Source organism: Podarcis tiliguerta (genome assembly GCF_965153285.1).
Source record: "Podarcis tiliguerta genome assembly, chromosome: 5".
NCBI classification, from domain to species: Eukaryota; Metazoa; Chordata; class Lepidosauria; order Squamata; family Lacertidae; genus Podarcis; species Podarcis tiliguerta.
This window is the reverse complement of record NC_139538.1, coordinates 52,204,195-52,229,967: the sequence shown is the minus strand read 5'-3', so window position 1 is coordinate 52,229,967 and position 25,773 is coordinate 52,204,195. Positions and strand designations below refer to the sequence as shown.

The 25,773-nt window shown below is 40.9% G+C and overlaps 1 protein-coding gene across 1 annotated transcript; it reads left to right on the top strand.

Moving 5' to 3' along the window:
* Positions 1–78: 78 nt before the first annotated feature.
* MCMBP (minichromosome maintenance complex binding protein) lies at positions 79–25,673 on the top strand. The gene is made up of 16 exons (XM_083441011.1): positions 79–210; positions 3,423–3,508; positions 5,707–5,847; positions 6,865–6,906; positions 8,579–8,680; positions 9,535–9,664; positions 10,180–10,331; positions 12,239–12,339; positions 13,698–13,873; positions 16,614–16,737; positions 18,099–18,216; positions 18,876–19,041; positions 22,583–22,716; positions 23,378–23,542; positions 24,266–24,354; positions 25,287–25,673. The coding sequence occupies exons 1-16, from the start codon at positions 153–155 to the stop codon at positions 25,411–25,413; spliced, it is 1,911 nt and encodes a 636-aa protein (XP_083297137.1). The 5' UTR covers positions 79–152; the 3' UTR covers positions 25,414–25,673.
* Positions 25,674–25,773: the final 100 nt, after the last annotated feature.

Genomic DNA, 25,773 nt, shown 5'->3' with positions numbered 1-25,773 from the left:
CAGCTCGGCCTCGGGCGCGCCGCTATCGACGACGACAACGCCTCTTCGCGAAGCACCAGCCCGCCTAAGCGCGCCATTGCCCGCCGTCGGAGGGATACTGAGCGACCGTCGGTGAAAACCCGCGTGTGCCTCCCGGTCCGAGAGCCGACGACATGCCGTGTGTGGCGGACTGGCTGAACTGCCCCCTCAGTATCGTGCAAGGCATCTTCGGTAAGCGAAGGGGGAACCGGGGGGGGGGGGACTTGGGAGGGCGGCGAGGCAAACAAGCAACGCCGAGAAGGCTTCGGGAAAGAGAAGCGAGGGAGGAGGACGAGGAGCTGGGGCTGAGACAAGCCAGCTGGGCCGGGATCAACCCGGAAGAAGGGGTCGGCTGAGCATGGAGGGAGCCGGAGGGGCGGCAGGGCAAAGTGGGCCTGGCTGGGCAGAGCTGGAAGGCGTTAGTGGGGAGCTCGGCCTTGCCCAGCGAGAGGGCAGCGGGCGCCTGGCTCCCACTCTTCGGCGGGATCGCATAGCAGAGCTCGGCTGTCGTGGTTGTGAAGCGCCCTGAAAGCAGACCAGGAACGGGGATAAGAGTGCCCCTGAGCATGTGTAGTATGCCTTTTCGCGTGCTAAAGAATAGGGAGGTTCCAAGGAGCCTTCAGCATCACTTTTTCCCCCGAGGGTAATCGCCAGATCAGAGCCCTCTGTCAGAATAAAATGAGGACGTGGTATTAGGCTGGTGCATGTCAAAGCCCAGTTACACAGGTAAATACCACGCCGTCTGGCTTCTACATGTTTTGTTCCTTACCAGTATCAGTTGCTGGGGTATTTAACTGGGGTGTCTGTGTCTCCCAGGATGTGTGGGTTTAAACCAAGACAATTGAAATAAATGACCATTGATTTAAACAACCAAAAGAGAGCCACTAAAATCAAGTAGCTTATTGATTGGTATGAATAACAACAGCCTGCTATAGTAACAATTAACTTGTAAACATATCTTTTAAGGAAACGAATGCCTAATATCTTCTGCAGTACAGAATTTATATTGCTGCACACCACCACGATCTCAGAGCAGTGTGAAATTCAAGGGGTTCCAAGCTTTTCCAGGTCATGTTCCTTCAGAATGAAGTATAGCAGAGACTCTGCTGTCTTTGGGGTATATGGTTTATTTACGCGTATATATGACCCAAGTCTATGATGGAGAGGTTTGTGGCATTAACACACCCTAAGATGGTCTTGATTCTCCCATAGCCCCTTCTTTTGATTCCAGCAGAAATCACACACAGCTCTGCTCCCAGCTGCCTAGCCTCCAGTCTGCCAGATTCTAGATTCTAGCTCACATAATAACTTCTGGTCTTTGTAACTACCAGCGAGTTGAAAATGGGGGCACAAAGCCTTTGTAACCTTAGAAGGGGGCTCAATACATTGTGAGCAGGTAGTAAAATTGAATGGTTTCTGCTTGGCTTTCTCTGTGTACATGCATGGGCACTAAGCAAGATTAGTTACATAGCGACTAAATTGGCTGTCCTACCCACCCCACCCTTCACACCAGGCGAGAAAGCAGGCTAGATTGGTTGAGGAATCCATCCCCCCAGCCTTGCTGGATTCCACTATTGTAGATATTTCTGTTCGATCCACTAAAAGTACAGGCAAGCAGGAGTACCAAAATGGAGTGTTCCAGAAGAGGGGATAAGCCAGCCCAGGGTCTTCTGAATTGTGAGCCACCCCTGTCATCACTTGAGGGTGATTTACCTCCCCCCCCTTTTGCTGGCCTTCTTCTCTGACCAGCATGAGTGACAGATGCAATGGTGCCTCCATCACACATCACTGCTACCCAACTAGGGTTTGGGTTGTCTTTCTATTGTCTAGAATTTTTCAGAGGTAACAGCTACTTAGTTAATTGGCAAGGACAGTTTGTTCTTCATGACATGGAAAGTATATATCAATCCTATTTGACGGTGATGTGGGATATTTGGGAATTTTTGGGAGACTTTTCTGATGCTATAGAGCAGGGGTGGATAACTTCCTGCCCATGGGTCAATCTTGCGCCTCCATGGAATCCAATTTGGCCCCATGGCCATTTCCCCCAAACCACATCATGGAGGGCAGGAGAACAGGATACAACCCTGCACTGGCTGCATGCCCTGTTCCTAGAAGCAAACCAGATCGTGCAGCCAAGGCAGCAGGATTTAATCCCCACTCATCAGCTGAAAAGAAACTGAGATATGAAAGCTAGGCACTAAATGGCACCTTAAACCTAGGTTATGGGTGCAACAATGGAATGTCTAGGTGCAATTTTTAATAACAAGAACACAAAGCTGAAAATGAATGAACTACAGCTAAAATATTATGTTTGTTTTTCACATGGTCTAGTCCTTCCCCTGCCCACCCCCCTAATATTCTTAAGAGGGTCTCTTCTCCAATCTTCAGAAAGTAGCTGGAAGTGGGGAGGCAGAAAAAGGTCCTCCTTTCCTTCTACTCTGCAGTTTTAATCTGAAATCTTAGGTGCAGTATTGTACCCAGAGCTCAGAAACTGTTCACGCTAATGAAATTCCCTGTTACAAAATGCGTCTTCAGCAATGGGAGTTTTGAACACTGTTCATTGATTCAGATCTTTCTGCTCTTCCACCATCTCTCTACCACTTGTTTGCTTAAAGGAGAAGTGTGGAGCTGCTTCAAAGAGCGATATTTCAAAGAGGCTCTAACAGGAGCGTGGGAGCTGCCTTAAAGCCCTTTGCAAACAGCAAAATGGTTTTGAAGCTGCTGTAAGTTCCTGAGTGCCTGATAGCCAACAGGCTGCCCAGTACTTGGAAACCTCACACAAGAAATAAGATGTGGCCAGCTGTCATTTATGTGATATTGTGATTCTCTAATATTTTATTTGCAATTGGCATCCATTCAATGTTAACAGTGAACTTGTGAACTTGATTGTTTTTCTCCTGAAAAATAAAACACTGGAAAATTTTCTGTTTCTGAAAATTTTTCACCCTACATTTGGTTGACAGACTAAATCAAGGATTCAGAACCTGTGACTCCCCATGTGTTGCTGGAACACAACTCCCATCATCCCTGAAGACTGGCCATACTGCCTAGAGTTGATGGGAATCAATAAGTTGATGGGAGTTGGAGTTCAGCTGCATCTGAAGGCCACACATTCCCTATCTCTAGTCTAAATATTCAGTTTGCTTCATTTAATGCAGTAGCATTTTTCTTGTTCATGAACTCCAGCAATTGGTATTCAGAGGCATGCTGTCTCCAATACTAATAAATGTTAGTTGTACTACTTGAATCAAGCTCTTTATTTTTTCCAATAACTAATGCTATCTGACAATATTCTTGCAAAAGTTGTGTTTGCAGTTAAGTCAGGATTCTATTTTATTGCCCAAATACATTGGATTGTTGAATGTTCTGAAATAGTTCGATTTCATTTGGTTTTTTCCTAGCTCAAGATAGTCTGAATCCTGAATGGGAGAGAAAAGTAACGGAATACTTCAGAGAGAAGCTGAAAGAAAATAATGCTACTAACTGGGTAAAAATGGGCTTACTTATTTTCATATCTAGGTCCTACCCTTTTGCTTTGGTGGCAGTACTCTTGTGTTTTACACAATACCTTCCTGTAACATTGGTTTCAATAAATTTGTCAATTGAACTGAGAAAAACTACTAAAAGGATTGTAAGGCTCCAAGCAGATGGGCAGAGCAGTCCTAACCAAGCAGATACAAAGGCGTATCTCTGTAAGTTAAATTGCATTCTAACTGCTCCTGGTTGACGGGGTGTGGGGGAAATGCAAACCTTCATTTTCTGTCCTTTCATTGACTCTTATTGGGGGAATTTAGTTACACCTGCATTTTAGGTGATGTAAATTACACCAAGCTCTGGGGGTAAAACGAATGAATCAAGGGAGTTCTGATGCAGCATAAGGTTCTTTATCACTCTCCCTGCACACATTTCCCATTCTTGACATTCCACCTTTTTGCCCTTTACACCAGCATAACTTAAGCCAATTTAATTTACGCCACCAGGGCTTTCCTTCAGCCGGCGTAAACAGATACACTGGGATAATTTATTTACATCAGCTTAAGGGCACCTCATTTTGGGAGTGGTACGACATATCACATCCTAACTTCTCCCACTTGGCATACGATGTTTAGGGTTGCACTGTAACTGCAATAGGAACTGAAAATCTTTATTAGAGAAGAGTTAACAGACTACAACTTCATTGAAAAGACAGTAAGTTGAATGCACCTCTGATTAGATACCTCACGTATAACTGGGACTTTCAGGTATTGTTAACCTAATGATAAGACACAAAAATATGAATAGGAAGTGGCTGGTGGAGGCTGGTCAGGGTTTTTGTTAATTCCTCTAGAGTTATTTTGAGCAGGAATAGTCAGGATGCAGAATTGCCTACTCAGCCTGATTAATTTCATTGCATTGGCAGCAGTGTTTCTTAGCCTCTAGGACAGGCATCCCCAAGCTCGGCCCTCTAGCTGTTTTGGGACTACAGTTCCCATCATCCCTGACCACTCATCCTTTTAGCTAGGGATGATGGGAGTTGTAGTCCCAAAAACAGCTGGAGAGCCGAGTTTGGGGATGCCTGCTGTAGGATAAGTCTTTGCAGTGGCATACTGTAGAAGAGGGGGCCACAAACCCTTTTGAACTAAAGGGCAAATTTTGGATTTTGAGAGAGCATTGTGGGTGCCAGTCACAACATGGCTGCCATGGGAGACGGACATGTCATAACACAAAATTAGAGTGAATATAATCATAGTGAAGCTTTTCCCACAAATGTATTTCCAGGAAAAGCTTACCCTGTCAAACTTCTGCCTTATAGCTGTTAAAGGCACAACCTTGCTTTTCCCCTGTGCCAACTTTAACTAACACCTAGGCTGCCAACCTGAACCCACCTACCTGGGAGTTTAGGGTAAAAATATGTTGTAGGTAGAATTAGACATGAACACAAAGGGGAAGTCACATGAGCATACCAGATTAGAATAATAAGCATTCCACAAAAGAGCACTATTTCTGATGGCAAGTTGTTTGAATGACACTCGGTGTTGGCTTAGTTGAGATTAAATATTTGAACATCAGTGTTCTCTGGTAAATTCATCCCCATCCCCAAAGTACAAAAGAGTAAACTGAAGTGTGATTATAGCTCAGCAGCCTGATAGCCTGAGAGACTGGATAATTGGCAATTAAGCCTTGTAATGAAGGGCATACAGTGAATTCAGAAAATGAAGGTTTGAATGGTGACAGTACCGTGCTGTATTAATACAGTTTTACTGTTTATCATTGTTGTTCAAAATGCTATGGATCTGTTCATGGCTCTTAGCACCTGCATTTAACAAAAAGAAAAGTATATGTTAGCAGAAGTGGTTTAATCAAAGAGCCACAGCATTTCCCAGGTCAAAATCTAGCAGTAAAAAAAGACTTCTGAAAAGCTGGACCTATCTTAGAAAACACATCTGTATTATCTAGTATACCAATTATCTATTATACACAGTAGTAAAACTATTGTGAACGTGACAATATTTTTTTTCACTGGCTGATGTAAACAAACAATAAGGCTGTTGCTAGATTACTAAAGAATATACATTATAATTTTTTATAGATTGATTTCCTCATGATAACTAATTACTATCTAAATTAAGGTTTCATTAGAGAGTTAAATTCTGTATATGTCATGTGAAAGTAGTAGTAATTCAGTATTATTATTTTCTTCTGCAGGTGCCTTCATTGAATGATGTCCCTCTACATTATCTGAAGCCAAACAGTTTAGTGAAATTTCGCTGTATGGTTCAAGATATGTTTGATCCTGAATTTTATATGAATGTTTATGAAACAATTGACATACATACTAAATCATGTGTAAGTGGTTCTTCTTTATTTTATGGTCCTTATTGCTTTCTCACATGCACAAATAAGTGCTATCTCTGTGTGTGCTTGCCTTACTAATCAGCCTAATTTATGGTGGCCATCATCCACCTCCTCTCTCAAATCTGCTTATTGTTCCATGTCACATGGGGCTTTTGCAGAAGTTCGACCGGGGGGGGGGGGGGAAACCAGCCACTTCCCTTTCCACAAGTCCTCCTGACACACACAGGGTATCAGCACCCAATCCATGCTTTTAAAAATCCCTCAACAGTTCATCAATGAAGAGCACCCCATGCTTGAGTAATCTGAAATTAGGAGAGTGTGCAGGGATGGTGAGTAATCAGTCTTCCTCCTTAAGAGGATTCTTCCTTCTGTTTTAACTCTGGAGAGGTGCATCATTATCATGCTCCAAACCCTGGCATTTCTTGTGCTGGGCATATGCAGTGATTTACTCAAGGACTGAGACCTACAGATATTCCTACTAAGATTGAGAAGACCCTACTTAGATGGATGACTTCCAGGTCTCGGTCTCTTTAAAGAAACAGGCATGTCTGCGGCATAAAAGTCCCATCTTGGACTTGCTCTCAGCTGAACTGCTTTGCATATTAATTGCCACGGCAGAAGGTTCAGCAGTGCCTCTTGGGAAGCAAGGCCACCACATCAATTATTGGTATAACTGAAGGGGTGTGCCCTGTTTTAATATGAAATTTACATAATCGTATTTTGAATATTAGCCTCCCAATAGATCCTGAACATCTGTGTCAGGCATAGCCACAAGCCATCATGATTTAGCTCTTCATCTGTAGGAGTATTTTGTAGCTGCTTTCAGAAGGGGGCTATAGGCCAGAATTTCCCCTGTATTCAATTCTTTGTCAGATTTATTTTGATCTTTACTTTGAAATATGTAGTGCAAAGCATAACCACAATTGAAGAGATTTCTCTTATGCATAGAAATGAATGTGAACTGATGTAGGATACAACAGTGATCTCACATTGTCTTCTTTTTAATAGGTTTTGCATTTTGGAAAATACAGAGATGTAGCAGAATGTGGGGTGAGTGATAATATGGCAAATATAGCACCCTGTCCCCCCATCCATTTTCGGTTTTGGGTTTGAATAATCCCCAGAATCCATAGGGGAGATGGTTTGGTTGAGCAAGCTGTAATGCTTGCACTGACAGAACGATTAGAAGAGTGACACTGAATTCCTCCCTTTGAATAAAACATCTAGCAGTTTGGGGTTTTTAAGTGTAGGTTTTAAAGGGATAAACCTGAACCTTGTGAGTGATGTTTCTTTCTTCTGTGCAATAAGTCGTCCCATATATATGTGCCTCTGCCATGCTTCTCTTGCACCTCTCTCTAAAGAAAAAAATAGTACTTCAAAGAAGTTTATTTCCACAAGGATATGCATGCAGGGATATTTTTCTGTATTGGCAAAACGTTGATTCCAGCACTACAACTAAGAATGTATTTAGTGGTGTACTTGATAATGCCTCTGTCCTGTATTACACAAACAAGACAGTGAAGTGGAAATAGAACAGACTATCCAAATGTAGAAGGTTTTGATGATCTGATCCTTTTGGTGCATCTAGTACTGAATTCAATTCCATTTTTAAAAAATATAGAAAGTCTCATTTATGCCTACATTCTAGGAGAGTAGCCACATTGGTCGTCTGCTGCTGTAAAAACAAGTCTTGTGACATGAGTTTTCATGAACAAGACAAGACCTTCATCAGATGCATGAAATAGGCTTTTGATTATGAAAGCTCGTGCTGCAATGATGCTGTTGCCACAGAATGTTTCTTTTTCTTATTAAGATAGTTATCTGAAAATTCACAGTTCTTTGAAGCTTTGAGATTTAGTTATAAACACATAGGATCCGTAATAAAACATTGCAGTGTGAAGTCTCATTTACAGGCTTCCAACAAACCAGCCATGCCCTTCTTCAAGATCCTCATTTTGACTCTATGTTGTTCTTCCAACCCAGTCAGCATTTTATGGCTAGTGAGCATGTTCAGTCTTCCATGGGTCATTTTAGGTCAACCCCCCCTCCCATTTTTAGATTTTCCCCCTAAATATTTTGATTGGTACTCCTGCAAACTTTCGGATTCCTCCACATCTGCTGATATATCCTTCTTGCACGTGGATGTTGCCGTTTTGGCTACATAAAGATTTGGCATCCAGAGAATGAGGCTTTTATTAAAGTATATTGATTGATTCAACATTTTAATTTAATTTCAGCTTTGATTCTTACATTATACTGCGGGTTTTGTCTGAGTGATGCAAGCATTGATGAGTCATTACGGCATATAATATCAAACTGTTAAATAAGCCTATTTTATTTATTTATTTTTGTGACTGTAATTATGATGAAGCAGTTATTCCAGTTTCTAAGAATAAAACCTGCATGATTTTTGTTCCATAATAGGAAAACTATTTGCAGATGTTTTGTTCTTTAATTTAAAATGGTTTAAAGCATCAGCTGCATCATGAACATGGTTGTTGGAAGAACAGAATATATTGTATATTAGTGTGAAAAGGAGTACCGCTATATGAATCTGCAACCCCTTTTGAAACAAAAATACTTTGGTACTCTCAATATTCTAGTAGATTAACTTCTGTTACAACTGACCAAGTAGGATAGAATTATTTGAAGTAAATGTGGCCAAATATTATTGGATATCTCGTATTCTAATGTTGTGTAATGTCACTTGATTAATTTCTAGCCTCACCAAGAAATAGACTTAAACCCTAAACAAATAGTAACGGGAGACAGACAGACTTTATACTGTGTTCCAGTGCCTGGAGAGTCGGCATGGGTGAAAGAAATATCCTTTGCAGTTCTTTGACTGTGCTGTATGCTGATATATAGAAAAATATATATGCAATGTGGGGTGGAGGAAAAAAATTGTAGAGTTGGAAGAGACCACAAGAGTCATCTAGTCCAATCTCTGCAATGCAGGAATCTTTTGCTCAACATAACCCACCACCCTGAGATTAAGAGCCTTATGATCTACCAACTGAGCTATCTGATTAAAGTGCCTTGAAATTTGAAGAAAAGGTGCTGTACTGTCCTACAAAGAAAATTGAAGTGTTTTGGTTTTTTTAATTATTCCATAAAAATGTAGGGTCGGTTTTTCCAGGCATATCTACACAAGCAGATGAGTAGCTTTGTACATTTTTAAAATTTTAGAATACTATTAAATTGAAGTCTTTGGAAAAATATGACTCCCTCTGGTGGTTAATCCAAAAATAACAAGTCTATCAAATCTAGTATACATTGTAGATTAACTTTTTGAGGGAGAAAGGCAAGCTTGAATACAGCTTTAAGACCAGTAAAATTACTCAGCTAGTGGAAGTATGTTGGGTAATTACTAATTAGCTGTGGTTAAGCCTGTAACTGAGGCTGAATTATGTCACTTCAGTGGAGTCTGTTAGATTAGATAGAAAATGTTCCTAAGGAGTTTCATATGCAAGTAGATGCAAGTTATTTTCACAATTCTCTATAGCCTAAGGCTGCATGTGGAATATGTTCTATTGTTGTATACATCCCATGAGAGGATGGTGCCTTGTTTCCCTGTCTTCTTTTGTTTTAAATCATTCCGTACAATTGAAATACCAGATCAAATTATGCTGGGTAGATCATGTCAGTAAATGCTATTGTCCTTAACTAGAGATTTAAGCCTATACCAGTGCAAGCCAAGCTCGAGTTTGCCCTTCGACATCCTATACACCAAGTCGCCACAAGAGGAGTTATGAGGAAGATGAAGATATGGAGTTGCATCCATCTAAACAGAGAGAGCAACATCTGGGTATCAGCTAATTAGACATTGATGGTTTTATTTTAAGTTCTTCTTGCACCCAAAACACACTAAAGTCGTATGGCTGAATAGCTGTTTTATTGAAGCACATATTTTTTTGGTACTCTGATCCACTTATTGGGCTGCATCTATGATTCTCTCTCCACTAGATCAAGTGCTCTTGCACTAATGGACTGATGAGTTTTAAATGTTGCATAACAAGAGGAATCCATCGCAGCAGCTGTGCTAGTGGAAACTTGTGCAACTGATTGTTCAATCTGTTGTGCAACAAAGTTACCAGCATCTTGCTTATGCATTCTCTTGCACAACAATATTCTACTGGTGCAAAATATTTCACCAGCAAAACAAGTACTGTATGCTTCTAGTTTTGCACTACGTTGGATGCACCCCATTACAACATTTACTTTTTTTACCCTAAACCTCTGGCCTTGTAAAGCTTCTTTGAAAAACTGGAAGTTTTAATTTCAACTTTGATTGGACTTGAAACTGCTTCTTCTAACTTGCAGGAAGTGTGCCTGATATCCATGGGAGTGGAGAGCCAAAGCGATTAGAAACAGAAGCATCTGCAAGACAGCAGACAATCTCCTTAAATTGCTCACCTCCGCTAGATCTAAACTTTCCACTTCCAGGAGAGAAAGGCCCTGCATGTCTTGTGAAGGTAATAAGCCTATCAAGCGGTATTAAGCATTACCTCATTTACATTTTAAATCCATGGATGAAATATGGAGGCTAAATTCAACCTCCACTGATGAAGATAATAAGCTTCTGAATGCCCATTACTAGGGAGTCATAAGAGTGAGCATGTGGCTGCAGTCAGGTGCTGTTTGCAGGCTTCTCATAGACATCTGGGTTGGCCATTGTGTGGCTATTATGAGAACAGGATACTGGGCTAGAGAGACTCTGGCCTGATACAGCAGGGCTCTTCTGTTCTTAAGAAAACCAAAATAATGTAATCCTTAAAATAAATCCTGCCATTAAATGCACTGTTGACCTAGGGTATATTATTATAATTCAGAACACAGAAGTATGTGTAGCTGCAGTTGTACTCACATAAGCAGACACTTGAGATGTCATGTTCCTTTAATCCTATTTATTCAGATGAAGTTATATGTGCATTCTTAAAAAAACCCATGATCATATATTTTATGTGAGTTGACATAGGTGAAACAGCAGGATACTCGTATCTTACACAATAAATGGCAATACGTAAATCTCCAAAGTAGGTCTCCAAAAACCGGAATGTGAGCTAAGAAGTAGACCAACAGTTGGTGTCTGTGCTGGGGGTTGTGCATGTTGATTAGTAACGGGTTGTGTGTTATGCAGCTCTGGACATTACTGCTGCATATATCTGAAATGATGCATATATTCTCTGTAAAGAATAAAGCTCAGTGGTAAACTCATGGAAATGGGTAAAATGCAGCTAGTTATTACAGATGTCTGCAACCAAGAAGTGGCAGATACAATGAAATGTGCAAGAAACCTCTGCTTGCTCTCTTAAGTCTCTACAGTTATGTTGAAATCTACTTTATGATTTTGCTAGAGAAACACACTGGCTGTATTTAAATGAAACAAAATAAAAAAAATCCTTCCAGTAGCACCTTAGAGACCAACTAATTTGTTATTGGTATGAGCTTTTGTGTGCATGCACACTTCTTCAGATACCGATTGTATATGGATGGTTTATTGTTACAGGAATGAGCTACAGCAAGCCTCAGGTTTGTGCACTCCCTTCCCTCTCTTCTCATCCACTGTGGTCACAAAGAAAAGATCTAAAGCTGTGGCTTATTTTTGAGTAACTGTAGTTTATTCAAAGTCCTAAACTGCAATTAATCTTAATTATGGTTTGTTGAAACAAACCAGTTTCATAATCCAGAGTTCAAAATCTGCTTTTTTCCCCAGTACAATATAGTTAAGATTAACCACATTTTGTCTGCGTTCAGACACTGTGACAAGCCGCAGTTAATCCAAAACAGAAGCAAACACTTCCAGAGTCCTCCTTGCAGCCATACCAAAAGAAAGAAGGGAAAGTGCAAGAGTATGAGACTTGTTGTGAGGAATGAGGCAGAAATTCAGTTCACACTGCAAATGTGAACCTACCTAATTTTCAGTACCCAAAACAATACGTGAGCTGAAATGCAGCTATCTCGCTTCTCTGAATTTTGCTGTGCAGTTCTCAACCCAAATTATGTACAGTATGCATAAATGTGTATAATTAGGGGACAATATACATAAAACATGCATATATTAGTGAAAATAACATAAGTAATATACACATTAGAAGAAAAGGTTTACAGAAATGTGTGTATTAGGAGAAATGAGCACTAAAATGTTGGTGGATTTTTGGGAGACCGTTTTAAAAAGAAATTCACAAACTGATGCAGAAAAGTGAAGAACTGAACTTGATATTGGAGGAATGAGCATCTGGAAGAAACTGAAATTGAAGGATTCATCCATTCCTACTTGCTGTTGCTCATTCCTGCAAAGATAAGTCCTGGCTTAATATTCAGCTCTATGCATTATGTTACTATAATCTGTCTCTTCTCTTAAAAATACTCTTTGTGACAGATATATGAAAACGGGGATAGTTTCAAAGTGAATGATGTTCTTGAGGTGTATGGGATTTTATCTGTCGATCCAGTCCTGAACATGGTGAACAACGAAGATAGGTAACCTTTTAATGTTAATAGGATCCACATTTACAGTTATTAATGATAATAATGATGAAGGCACACAGATGTGAGCTACAAACAATATTTAAGTATTTTATTTGTAATTTATCAGTATAATAATGGCAGTGTGTCCCTAATCCTTTGGTCAGTGTGCTTCTGAACTGAAACAGAGAGGAAATTTATATCAGTATCTTTCTTTTGAAGATTGCTGGCAGTCCACAATCCTGCTTTGTTTCCAGTGCCATTCAGTGGACAGGGTGGGACAAGAGTGGGGGGAAATTGGGTTAGAGTCCCACCTCTTCCATGTATTTGTTGTATGTCTCTCAGCCTCAGTTTCCCACTTCATAGAATTATGGGGAAGGTGTTTATGAACACCATAAAGATGATGAAATATTCTTTAAACCAAATTCACAGCGCAGTAGTACCTCGGGTTACAGACGCTTCAGGTTACAGACTCCGCTAACCCAGAAATAGTACCTCGGGTTAAGAACTTTGCTTCTGGATGAGAACAGAAATCACACAGCGGCGGCGCGGTGGCAACAGGAGGCCCCATTAGCTAAAGTGGTACCTCAGGTTAAGAATGGTTTCAGGTTAAGAACTGACCTCCAGAACGAATTAAGTTCTTAACCCGAGGTACCACTTATTTCTGTATAAATAAGCAGAAGTATGATGCAGTTTTTGCAATAGCAAGCTAAGCTCAGCTTTTACTATGGTGCTGACAGCATAGTTGCACATGCCCTGCTGTCTCTTTAAACACACAGCGCTATGAGGGTGACAGGCAATGTCAGAAGGAAGACCTCTTCATTCGTTAATCAAGCTCAGCTTGTTGACAGTGTAGCAAGCAGGAAGCCTCCACCCCCCAGAACAATCTATGGGTCCTTCAGTCTGAAGTTGATGTTGTGGAAAGTTACAAGGCATACACACACTTCTTGACCTAGTTGGCTGCCACATCCATGCCAATCACCACGCTGGCACCACTCCAGACCCCACATAGGATTGCTCTGTTAGAATCCTGGAGGTGTTCTGTGTATGCAACATTGGGAAGGGTTTCTAGCCGTGTTGCCGTTTTCCTTTCGGCCTCAAGCACCATAGCAAAGAGGCCTATTATGTGTAATACCTTCCCCTGTAGAGCTTATAGCTTCCTCCCACAGAAGTACATGGTGGCAGGTTTTGATTCTAAGTGGGGTTGAAACCTTGTAGTAGCTGTCCTTCCCAGTAGGACTTGCTCCTCCCAATTTTCATGGTGTATGTTTTTTTAGTCCCACTCTATCTGTTTTATATGTCATTGTATTCATTGATAGCACCTGTATAACTGCACGAAATGTGTCTTAAGCTTGGCTGTTTTTATTTACTAGGGAGAATTCATCCTCTCCAGTGGAGTCTATGGAATGTATGGACACAATGGAAGAACAGAGGGTTCATAGTCCCCCAGCCTCATTAGTTCCCAGAATCCATGTGATTTTAGCACAGAAACTTCAACACATAAATCCATTATTGCCTGCCTGCCTTAATGAAGAGGAAAGCAAGAGCTGTAAGTAGTTAAGCTATTAAAAGAAAGATTACCTCATTACTGATGAATGTCTGCACTGGACTTTATTGTTTCCACTTCCTCATTCACAAAGAAATAAGCTTGTTCCCAGAGTCCTACGTATTCAGATCAAAAAGGTATTCTACTAAACATCTTTTAAGCCTTTGATTTTAAGGTTTTTCTAGATTTTCCACAAATACATTGGCATTGTCAGGGGGTTTTTTATTTGAGAAATGTGACTTGAAATAAGCTTATTCCTGGAAAAAGGCCCCCCATGCCAGTCCTAAGTAACCATTGCTCACCCCCTGTAGCAACAGTTAAGGCTCTGGTGTACATTTTGTACTTTTAGCTGGTGAACAAATGCATATGAAATATGCAAATATGGGATTATAGTGTGTATGTTACAAAGATCCATACTCCAAATAGTTAAAGAAGGTTGCTCTCAACACCGATCTCTTTGGTTTTTAACTGAGCTTGATTTTGCTTCGTGGCACTTGTATTTTTTTTAGTAGTTTCTCTTCCTTCCGCAAGTTGTTTATATTTTGGCTACAAGTTTTACTATAAGATCCTTGGTGGAGACAGAGCATATTGAATCCTTTTGTAAACATAGCTGGTAGTTATGCATCCTACAGCATATTTAAGACCCTTGGCTCAAAAACCATTCAGTTTCCTTTAATGAGGGATTCACTGTGAACAGGATTCACGAATCCAAATCGGCTGTTTTTCAGCAAAGGAACGGAAGCTGAGGAAAAAGCTCTTAATTACAATATTGAGTAAAAGTCTCTCCCCCCTCCCCCCACAACAGCTGTTGCCCTGCTAGATACTGCTCTGAGGCAGAAGCCAGCCTCCTAAAAAATCAAAGCTCATATTAATGATTATGTATTTCACAGCTTTGTTTAAGGAAAATTGGGTGGGGTTTTTTATACACTGAATTTTCTCACTTAAGCACAAGTGTTAATTAAAAGTGTGGGTTATGCCAGCTATTATGTGAGCACTCCATTCACTAGAGAAATGTTTACATAAAAGGGGAAGAAAATTAATAAATAAATTGCTTTATTAGCTTAAATTCTGTCCAAATTCAAGTTACCATTCATTCCTGTGTTTGAAAGTAGACAGTAATGAGTAAAGATAAAATATTACAATATAATCAGTACTACTTTCTTAATTGTTATTTATTTGCAGAGCAATCCAAACAGTGTGGGAGAGGGAGAACTGAAGGGCAAACACCTTTTTTAGTGCCCTGCAGGACAAAAGGGAGCATAACGCAGTGGGGGGGGGTTGGGGGGGGATCTGTTACCCTTGCATATGTTTACTCATTTGGGGGGCATAATGTCAGGAGACTGGGGCTTTTTCGGATGTATTACTTTTCCCTGCTCTCCCATGGCATACCCCCTTTCCTTTACTGAATTCTGTAAGGTGCAGGCTACAGAGGGAGGCCTTGCAGAGGGAGGCCTGCCCACTCAGAGGTAGATTTGAAACATTATTTGGCCCCTGGCACACTCTCCCAAGGACTGTAAGATTAGAAAACGTTTATATACCACCTTTCAATTTTATATTCTCTGTAGTTTACAAATTAAGATTAAAAAGGAGACATTATTAAAATAACCCTCCATATAATCCATGTACAACATGCTGTTTTAGTGTCTGCATCTGCATGTTCCACTGAGCCATAGTTGAGTGCTGTATGAATCGGCCACATTGCATCTTAGGCTCCCATCCTTTTTCGCATGCAGCTTCTGCTTTTACATAACCACAGCTGCTGTTTCATTTACACTGTGGTTAATATTAACCATGGTTGATTTTCAAACAAGCCAACTTCAAACCATAGTTACTGACAGTGGCCTGCTGAACAAACTATAGTTAAGGCTAAGCACATTTCTAGATCCAGATGAATTTGCAAGCTGCACCTTAAATCAAGAGCAGAAGCTTGCAAATAGCTCCTCCCAGCTGTGTGTGCAAAGGACAAGAGGAAGCATGCAGCCCAGTGCCTGTCCTGCACATTCATATTGTGCTAAACTATGCTTTAGCGTTGAATGAAAATGTGACCAACAAGTGGCCTCCCCAAACATTTAGTGATGCTGCTGCATGTACGCCAATGTGTTCATTGGTCCTGTCCTGCAGAGGGCACCCACAGACCAGAAGCTAAGCAGCAGACCTCTCAAATTCAAACCCAGACTGGCTCATGGAGGCCAGTCTATAGCACAGTATCCTCCTTCAGGGTTAGAGTCACCTCCTTCTCTTCATGAAAGATCCAAATCCAACCATGCTCTTCTTACCTCTTGGTGGTAGTATTCTGAAGTTCTGTGCTCTTTGTAATGACAGACACCTCCCTGTGTTTTTGTGTAATCTATATTCTTTAAACACACACACACACACATATAAATAGTGTTCTGGCTTGTGTAATTATGTACTGCTTTTGTAGACCAGATTTCGTATAGTATTAGTTAGTGTCGTATGAAAGTATATAATAAGAAAGACGTTACGTTAAACCAATAATAATAATAATAATAGTAAGGACCTATGCTGAGAAACTTTGCCCCAACTGTCGGACAAAGTAGCATGGTGTGAAACTTAGGTGGGCAAAGTTTTACAGCAAGATACAAAATTTGCTCTTTTGCTGGATATAGAGCTGTATGTTGTCCAGTCTTTTCCCCAGTTGATACTCATTCATATAAAAAGAACTGTATTTTATATGACTGTTAGGCAATGGTATTTCTGTCTACTCCCTACTGTTCTCTGTTAGTTGTTTCTAGTTTTATGTCTGAACTGTCACCAGTCAGAGCAGAGCTTCTTGGCTTCCTCACTCATGCCTTCTTGGGAGACAGCCTGGCTGCTGAGTACCTTATATTGCATCTCATTTCCACAGTGTAAGTAACCTGGTCAGCTACTTAGAACATTTCATTTTTCCCATACAACCCTTTTTAAATTTAGGATTTAGCATGCAGCTCAGCAGATTCTTAAGTGTTCTGTCAGGGGCTCAAAGAGATAAAATAACATCTATGAACTAATAACCAGAGCAGATGTTTTAATGTATTGAACCCAAATACACAGGAATAGCCTTGGGTATATCATTGCCCAAGAAATTGAAGATGGTGCTTCCCTTAAGCAAGAACTCTGGGAAGCTTTCAAACAATGGGGGCAGCGCATGTGTGTAATAAACCATGGTTCATTATGTGCACCAACTTCAGGGTCGTGTTCTCCTTCCTCCACCAGTACAGCTCTCAGTTTCAATAAACCACAGCTCAGTGTTGGCTCTGAATCCTAAACTGTGGTTAGCCCTACCTATAGGTAATTCAAACAGACTAGCTTCATAAGCTTTGGCTCAATGGTAGTTTCAACTAACCATATTTAATACTAAACACAGTTTGACTAAGTTTGAGCACAATGCTTAACTGCCAACTTACTACTCCTGACTACACCAGAGGAGGGTGGGAAAGCGCTTGAGCCCAAGGCTCACTGCAGCTAATTCTTGTAAGAGCGAGTGAGAATTTTCTCAAGGGTGGTACATTTTGGACAAAAATTCTCCAAATTTGCTTCCATTAAATTGTACCCTATTTTCATCATCTAAAGTTGGGCCTTCAGCTCGCCTCCAGACTGAGCTCCTATAGCATCAGGAAGTTACGGACCTGATTGTCTTATGTGTTCCATATGTTATTTGCATCTCATTCTCATTCTTGGCATCTTCTCTACCTGGGCATTTGAGTTTGGATGTTTTGTTTCTCACCTTCCAGTGTCTATTGGGAGAGGAGTAGTTAACTGGACACATAACCTGTCCTTCTTCTCACCCAATGAACAATTATAACAAAAACCATCCAGAAATAAACTCCCTCAGGGCTTCTCTCCTTCTTAAGAGGTCAAAAAGGGGAAGGTTGAGCCAATATTTGTAACTACCTCAGCCTTTCCTGATGATTGAAATAATTGTGGAGGAGAATTTGGAGGTTCTGAATAATTTACCACCTGAACCATTGATATCCTAAACTGTGCTCCCAATCATCATTCACCATCTACATATGGAGCTGAGGTCTTTTCTGGTATTCAGATGTATAAAACTGAAGCTCACTTTACAGGGTCTGGGGAGGGGAAACAATTTTTGAGCTTTCTATTAGCCTTCTAGGCATCTGCTTTTTTTATTTTAAAAAACCCCCATGAATCATGAATTTGCCACTAACTTCTTCCAATCACTCTAGCAATTTCAAAATGTCTGCTTTCTCTTTTGTGTGTTTTCTAGCTATGCAAGAAGAGATGTTCTTCCTCTGGGAAAATTCACAGTCAACTTAAGCGGCTGTCCAAGAAATAATGTCTACACGGAGCACATATACAATATTATTCAGCAGCTAGTGCCTGCAGTAAGAATTCTATATATATAAATGCTTTGTGGAGCAACTGATTGTGCAATAGTTCACCTATATGAGTATGTTGATACAGTAGCCACCTAGAAGCTTCATTGCAGAAATGGAGGTGTTAGAAGTATACCTAAAAAAAGCAGGTGCACACTTTCCTACAATATTTCTGTTCCAATAGCTGTGAAGACTACTATTGGAACAGTACATTCAGTTCCTTGGTCATAGTAGTAGCCAACACCTAAATGGAGAAATGAAGTATCTGTATGTGGAATTCTATGGTATATTTTTTGGAATAGAGTTTATTTTGCCTTACGCAACATCTTTAGTACTCAAGGGTACTATAATAATTTGGAGCTTTAAGGAAACTCAGTAAACACGTAGGACTTGCATCTTTTAAAACTAATACACAAAAAACTTAACTCGCTACAGTTCTCTTTTTAAAAAAAAGTTTGCTAATGACATATCTAAGTGTATTGAGAATAAACATTTGTATTCCCCATTCAACTTGTGATGTCTGCATGCTTGCTGTTTGATCCTTCCTTTGGAATCTGATGTGTGTGTATTGACCCACTTGCTATATCTCTGTTATTGTTTTAGTGTTGTTTTGTCTGTCAAAGAAACACTTCTTAGCGGAAAACTCGTAACTTTTTTTTTCTTGACAGTCCTATCGCCTGCCCATGACCATAGAGAACATGAACTGCTTAAAGTTTAACCCCCACAAGGACTACACAGCTAACCGCTTAGTCAGTGGAGTACTACAGCTCGCAAGCAATACCTCCCTTGTGATAGATGAGACTCTGCTTGAGCAAGGACAGCTTGACACTAGAGGTTGGTATTTGGGTTTCATTCATCCATTCATTATCCCAATGCAAAGCTCTCTTGCATTAACAGAAATATTAAGAAGAAACCAGATCGCTGCATTTAGAAAGGATAATGTTGGCTGTTCAGGTTGCACTGTCATTATTTTACAGAGTTATCTCTCAGTTGACCCATTTTTGTCATCACATCTGTGTCAGTTTAATTGGACAGTGTGTCTAACTGGCTCCAGTCTGTAACTTTATTGCTTAGGGCAGAGTACCTGAACTTCACTACGGTAGCTTTATATATGTTTCTGCCGCCTACTTTTGTGTCTGACCATTTTGCTCTGTTTGGAAGCAGTGCTGACTTCATCTCCTTATACCGCTGGCATCCTTGTTTTATAACAGGGGTAGACTCCCAATTCCAAAAGCCACAGGCAGGACCTTCGTGCTGGTTAACCTAGTGGTCTACTCCCAAAATGTATGTGTGTTTTCTGAAGCTGACAATCCTAATTCTTGAAATAATTGGACATTTTATCTAACATGTCAGTGAGATCAGGGTTTTCAACCACTGGTTGGCTTATATCATAACTTCCCTTCTGACAAACAGCAGAGTTCACATAACAGGGATTTCCACCTCCTTTGTAAAGATATGGCACAGGGGGCTGCAGACAGAGAATTTGATGGAAGTTGCCCTTTTTCATCAACAGAGTAGCAACCTAGGATCCAAGCCATTGTCTCTGTAATGTATAACAAATTCTCATACGTGACAACCCATGTTATATGTAGCTAACCAATTTTTACAGATTAGCATGATTAGAGCAGAGTACCTGCGCTTAAAGTACTGCAGAAAATTTGGATTAAAGTCCTTTCAGATCCCATGCTTAGTATCAAGATGGAGGGTTTGATAAATAGGTGCCAGCTGGCAGCTCAACTGGAAGGAGAGATTTTTTTTGCTGATTTCTGCAGCATAAAAGGTGGCTCTGGGAGGAAAGGAAAAGTGACAGAAATTGCTTTCCTTTCCTCCAGCAGGAACTTCCACTGATTTTGAGTTACTTCTGCAAAAGGAATAAGCCCTCCCATTCACAGAAGGACAAATCTGGATCAGCGCTATTTATTTTTTTTAATTTGCTTGTTGTAAAGGGATTTTTGTACCACCACTGAGAGTTTCCAGGGCAGTTCACAAGAACTTGGCTCAGTGCTCCAACAAAATCTTAAGTCTTTTAATTTAAAACCATTACTTAAATCTGCTTAACACTTGAATTCATTGTTCTAGTTACTCCATGCCTTGTTTGTTCTGATCAACCTGACATGTGCGTGGAACAGTCGATTTGCTACCTTGTGTTTGATATGGCGGGTGGGAATTTGCTCCGTTTTCACTTCACAGTGTACTTTTGTGAAGGCTTAATAAGGAATTCCTTCCATTCTGCCCGTTGGTGGAATGACTGTTCGCTGCTCTAAAGGCAGCTGTTTCCAGCTTTGCTGAGTCACTGCTGCCTTTCCCAGCGTGGGAGCCTCAGCCTCGAGCCAGTTCTGAACATCCGGTTAGCTTCCTTACTCAGTATTACCAGTATTAGCCTCAGGCATCTATTGAAAAGCTCTGTATTAAGGGAAACTAAAACTTAAATCTGCAATTCACTGTATCAGTAGATCATTCTTGGCAGAATAGAGCTTCTGGTGTCATTTAGTTATGTTTCTTGGCTTAAAACAGTGACGTGTCCTTATAATATTCTTGGGCTATTTTCATAACTCCAATGTAGAACGCCCAGGCTATCTTAAACTTTTCTACTAGCAGGTTTTCCACTTCTGTTGGATCATAAACTATTGCTATCATACTTTGTCTTAATGTTAGCTACGCTTGAAAGAGCATGTAATGAGGGCCTAGTCTGCATTTGTTTGTACCTGGTGAAGAGGCTGCAAATGTGAAAAACAGGAGCCACGCACAGCCATGAGTTGCTATCACGATCCTTTCTTTCTTTGGGACATAGTAAATGAAGGAATGCTCAAGTAGTGCATTTCTGCTTTAAAAGCAGGTGTTGGTAGGTACAACGTGGTCAGTAGGATGGAATAGTAGTTGCCACCACCTAAGTGGTAGTGCCTCTTGTCTACTACTGTTTACAGTGGTACCTCGGTTTACAAACTTAATTTGTTCCAGAAGTCCATTCTTAAACCAAAACGTTCTTAAACGAGGCACACTTTCCCTCCTGCCACCGGTGCCCTTCAACCGTTCGGCTTCCGTTCCTCTTTGAGGCAAAGTTCACTAACCGGAACACCTACTTCCTGTTTTGCGGAGTTTGTTGCCTGAATAGTTCATTAACAGGACCGTTCATAGACCGAGGTTCCACTGTATTAAAGTTCGGATGCCCGATTATTCTTCCAAAGCAACTGCTCTATTCCCAACTTAAGAATGGAAAGCGAAAGAGGTTTAAAGAGGTTCTTAAAGGCAAATCTTTAAAAATTAGTATAAGCGCTGATAACTGGGAAACACTGGCCTTTGAGTGCTCCAATTGGAGAACAGCCTTTACCAAAGGTGTCATGGACTTTGAAGAAGCACAAACTCAGGGCGAAAAGGAGAAACAAGCTAAGAGCAAGGCATGTTTGGCAAACCCTCACCATGATCAACGTCCGCCTGGAAACCTATGTCCCCGCTGTGGGAGGATGGGTGGATACAGAATTGGCCTCCACAGTCACTTACAGACTCACTGTTAAGACCGTTTTCATGGAAGACCATCTTACTTGGCTACGAATGATCGCCAAAGAAAAATTCAATTTCTTTCCCTGATCAGGGAACAGACATGCCATCTATCTGGAGCTTCATATTTGGTCTCTTAGCTTCTTTTGAAATCATACTATTAGTACTTGTTCCATGGGCCACAGGGATTGCTACAGCACTTTTCCAGCTGGACATGATGGGTGCCATAGCACCTGGTGAGATATATACCCTAGCAAATGGACACTGCAGCCCTTCAGCAGGCACAGGGGAAGAATGAATAAGCAAGAACGATGGGATTTCTGGAAACAAAAGCTATTGCTTATAGATGGAAGTTCATGGAACCCTGAAACTCTCACTAATTTTTTTCCCTTTCCAGCACCCTCCTTATTCAGATGACTAGTGTCTGGTGTTGAAAAGCTGAAATTGCTCTCTTTTTTTGTTCTACTACTTAGTTCAGCAGATACTGTAGTACCTGGAATTCTTAACTGATATACTGAATAAATAGTAGAAGCTATAACAGCAGAAGCTATATACTTGTGCAAAATATAATTCTCTATTCTGTCTCCTTCCAAATATATACTCCAGGATCTACTCTAGGACTTGACCTAATATCCCTGTGAACTGGAAAGTGCCATGATACATACAGTAATATTACATCGTCTTGGAGTAGACTCCACATCCTGAAGTGTGTGTGTGTGTAATATAACACATATTCTTGTGATTGAAGTGGATCATTTATTCCCAGATAGTAATATACTGCACAAAATAACTTCCAGCTGATCACTGAAAGACTGTGTTTTGTTTAAAACTGAAAACTTTGCATCTACATTTCAGAGCATTTTTTTTTCTGTTTCTGTAGGTGTTCACAATGTGACAGCACTAGGTCACCTGATAACTTGGCAGAAGGTGGATTATGACTTCAGTTACCACCAGATGGAATTCCCATGCAACATTAATGTCCTTATCACTTCAGAGGGCAGATCGCTCCTACCGGTATGGCAATACTTCACTTTTCCTCTGCATCTGAAAGCTTCTTAATGAAGAACAAGAGCATAATATCCTAGGCCAACTAATTTTGTGTGTTATCACTACTTGCCACTTTCAACTGCTATGCTATATTTGCTATATGGTATATTTGCTATTAAGATCTCATTTACTTTGAAATGAAAGGGAAAGGCTGGGATGCTGTAGCAATAGGACAACATAAATCTTAGAGTTAGAAGATGATGGCCACACATCATAGACATTATGTGTGGTGTTCCATTTGTAGATGGAGAGAATAGACCAGATAGGCTAGTTCTTGAGCCCCCATTCCTCAAGTTAGAGCTGTGTAGCAAATGCATCTATTTAGGGTTGCCTACATTTTGTTAATAGTCTTAAACCATATTTGTGTTTTGTTTTCCCCCCCTTCCCCCCCCACCCCCAAGCTCAGCTCCCCTCTCTGATTTGTTTGCACATATTATTCTATGCATGTTATAAAATTGTAATTGGTTATATTGATTGATAATTTGTTCTGTTAAAATTGTTTAATAAAAAAATATATTAATAATAATATTTTTTACCCCGCCCATCTGGCCCATTTCACAGCCCACATCACTCATAGTATGGAACTGATAACAGTGAAGAAGTAATGCTGTGCAATGTCTTTCCACAGTCCGACTGCCAAGTCCACCTGCAGCCGCAGCTCATTCCCCCCAACATGGAAGAGTACATGAGCAGCCTTCTCACAGCAGTGCTGCCATCTGTCCTCAACAAGTTCCGTATTTATCTAAGCTTGCTGAGACTGCTGGATTACAGTATATCTGATGAAGTGACCAAGGTAGAGAATGCCCTTTCCGCTTTACCAGAATCTCTTGTCGAGCAGAGTATATAGTTTGGGACAGTCATTCCATCTAGGCTGCCCCATCCCTTATCCCCAATGCTCCTTGCCCTAACTATGAAAGGGAATCTACCATTGAGGATTTTGTCAGACCTCAGATATGACTGCTTCAGCCTGTTCCTTCCTGAAAAATGTCAAGAACCGTCCTAGAATCAGTTAAGTTGCTATTATCAAGGGGAGAAACTGCAGGAGGACATGATCCCTATGAACAGAGAGCGTGTATTGGCAGTGGAGTAGCCAAATGTGGTCTCGTCTTCTCATGGGTGGGATAGAACACACTCTTCATTTTAGAATACTGTCTTCAAGGGATAACAGCACCATGTAGGGGCCCATTAGGAGCTGTTGTAACACCAGGATACTTGGGAGTAAAGCAGGTTGCCATTATATAGGCTTGGAACTATAGTCCCTCCCTTCAATGGAAGATTTTGTCAATACTGCACTGCATTCCTACCTTACAGTAGCTAAAAGTAGCATCAAAAAGGGGTAATGTTTATTTTGTGTAGTGAGTAAATAATCCTTCCCACCTGGAATTCAACATGCCTCAAAAGCGCAGTGCTATAAGCAAGGTAATTTGCTATGTAGTTCCAACTCGTATTTAAAACATACTTCAAAAGTGCAATAATTTTATCACTACATTTAATCAAAACACAATTTCTCTTACAGGCAGTAGAAGATGATTTTGTGGAAATGCGTAAAAATGACCCTGAGAGTATCACAGCTGATGATCTTCACAGAACTCTGCTTGTGGCAAGGTGAGAGTACAAATGCAGAATAGCAAACTGCAAGATGCCATAATTTGCTGAAGACTTGCTTATCCCTTTAACTGCTTCAGTTCTCTTCTTGGCCCTTCTTCCCCACCGTTTCTCATTTATCTTCCTCCATTTCCTTTTGGAGAGTCACTAAATCTTTTTTTTATGGCAAGCTGCTGAAAAAAAGTCCTGGTTATGATAATTCTTGACCTGGATTGCCAAGAAATGTAACCTAGACTCATAGGAGCCTACAAATAACCTATACTATATAATTAGTATAATCTATTTAAGTAGAACATGATATGCTGACCCAGATTATACAAAGGAGGATTATGGGGCTACCTAGAACATGGGTCAGCAAACTAAGGCCCGCAGGCCAAATCAGGCCCAATTGCCTTCTGGATCCGGCCCGCGGACAGTCCAGGAATCGCTGTGTGGATCGCCAGCACACACCTTCTTTCCCTCTCCCTCCGTCGCACAGCGGCGGCACCTCCTCCCTCCCTCGTCCTGACTTCTCCCCACCCTGCCTAGAGGAGGAAGGGGGCTGGGCTTTATTGGTGCCAGCAGCAGCAGCGCTTTAGTGGCTGCCATTTTAAGCAGCGCCTCTCCAGAGCCCTTTCATGGGCTGTTCATCGTCTCTCTGCTGCCAGCCCCTTCTGCTCACAAGACACAGGTAAGAAGCTACCGGGGCTTGTCCAGTGCTGTGGAGAAGGGAGGGTAGAAGTGGTGGGGGTGTGGCTTATAGTCTGCCCCCCCCCCAAGGTTTGACGGACAGTGGACCGGCCCCCTGCTGAAAAAGTTTGCTGACCCCTGACCTAGAAGCACAGTTGTTTAGCTTGCTGCTTTCTTGCACAGTTAAGGGATATAGAGTGAACACAGATTACAGTTGCAAAGTTAAAACCCGTGTTTCTACAACGTATCTTTCTTGCCTGCAGGTTCCTTTCTCTGAGCGCTGGGCAGACGACGTTGTCAAGAGAGAGATGGCTCAGAGCAAAGCAGTTGGAGGCACAACGTAAAGTGAGACTACAGCAGCAGAAATGTGTAAATGGAAATGAACTCTAAAGCTACAGCTCCCATTTTGCTTTGATGACTGCAACTTTTGCCTAATCTGTGGAGCTAGTACAAAGGGTGCTAGCTTATGTTTATATTGGGTTTTGTAGATAATTTGTACCAGAATGTTACGGCTGTTTTCTCAAACTTGGACACAATTTATGGTGTTCAACAGATTTAACACCGATCATAAAATTTTGGAGCTTGTTTTGTAACTGAACTAGAAACAATGGAACAATTATTGTTTGATATTAAAAGTTTACTATAAAAAATGTGTCTCTCTTTACTAAAGTGCAGTGATCGTTGCCTCACACTAACAGTTGTGTGAGTTTAAGCTTACTGCCTTATTTGGGTGGGAGTTTGAGGCTTGAA

Excerpts from the sequence above, each read along its gene's own strand:
- MCMBP (XM_083441011.1), top strand. The coding sequence starts at position 153 with ATGCCGTGTGTGGCGGACTGGCTGAACTGCCCCCTCAGTATCGTGCAA. Across the intron at positions 3,509-5,706 it reads AAAATAATGCTACTAACTGG|GTGCCTTCATTGAATGATGT; the intron begins GTAAAAATGGGC and ends TTTCTTCTGCAG. Across the intron at positions 13,874-16,613 it reads TGAAGAGGAAAGCAAGAGCT|TTGTTTCTAGTTTTATGTCT; the intron begins GTAAGTAGTTAA and ends GTTCTCTGTTAG.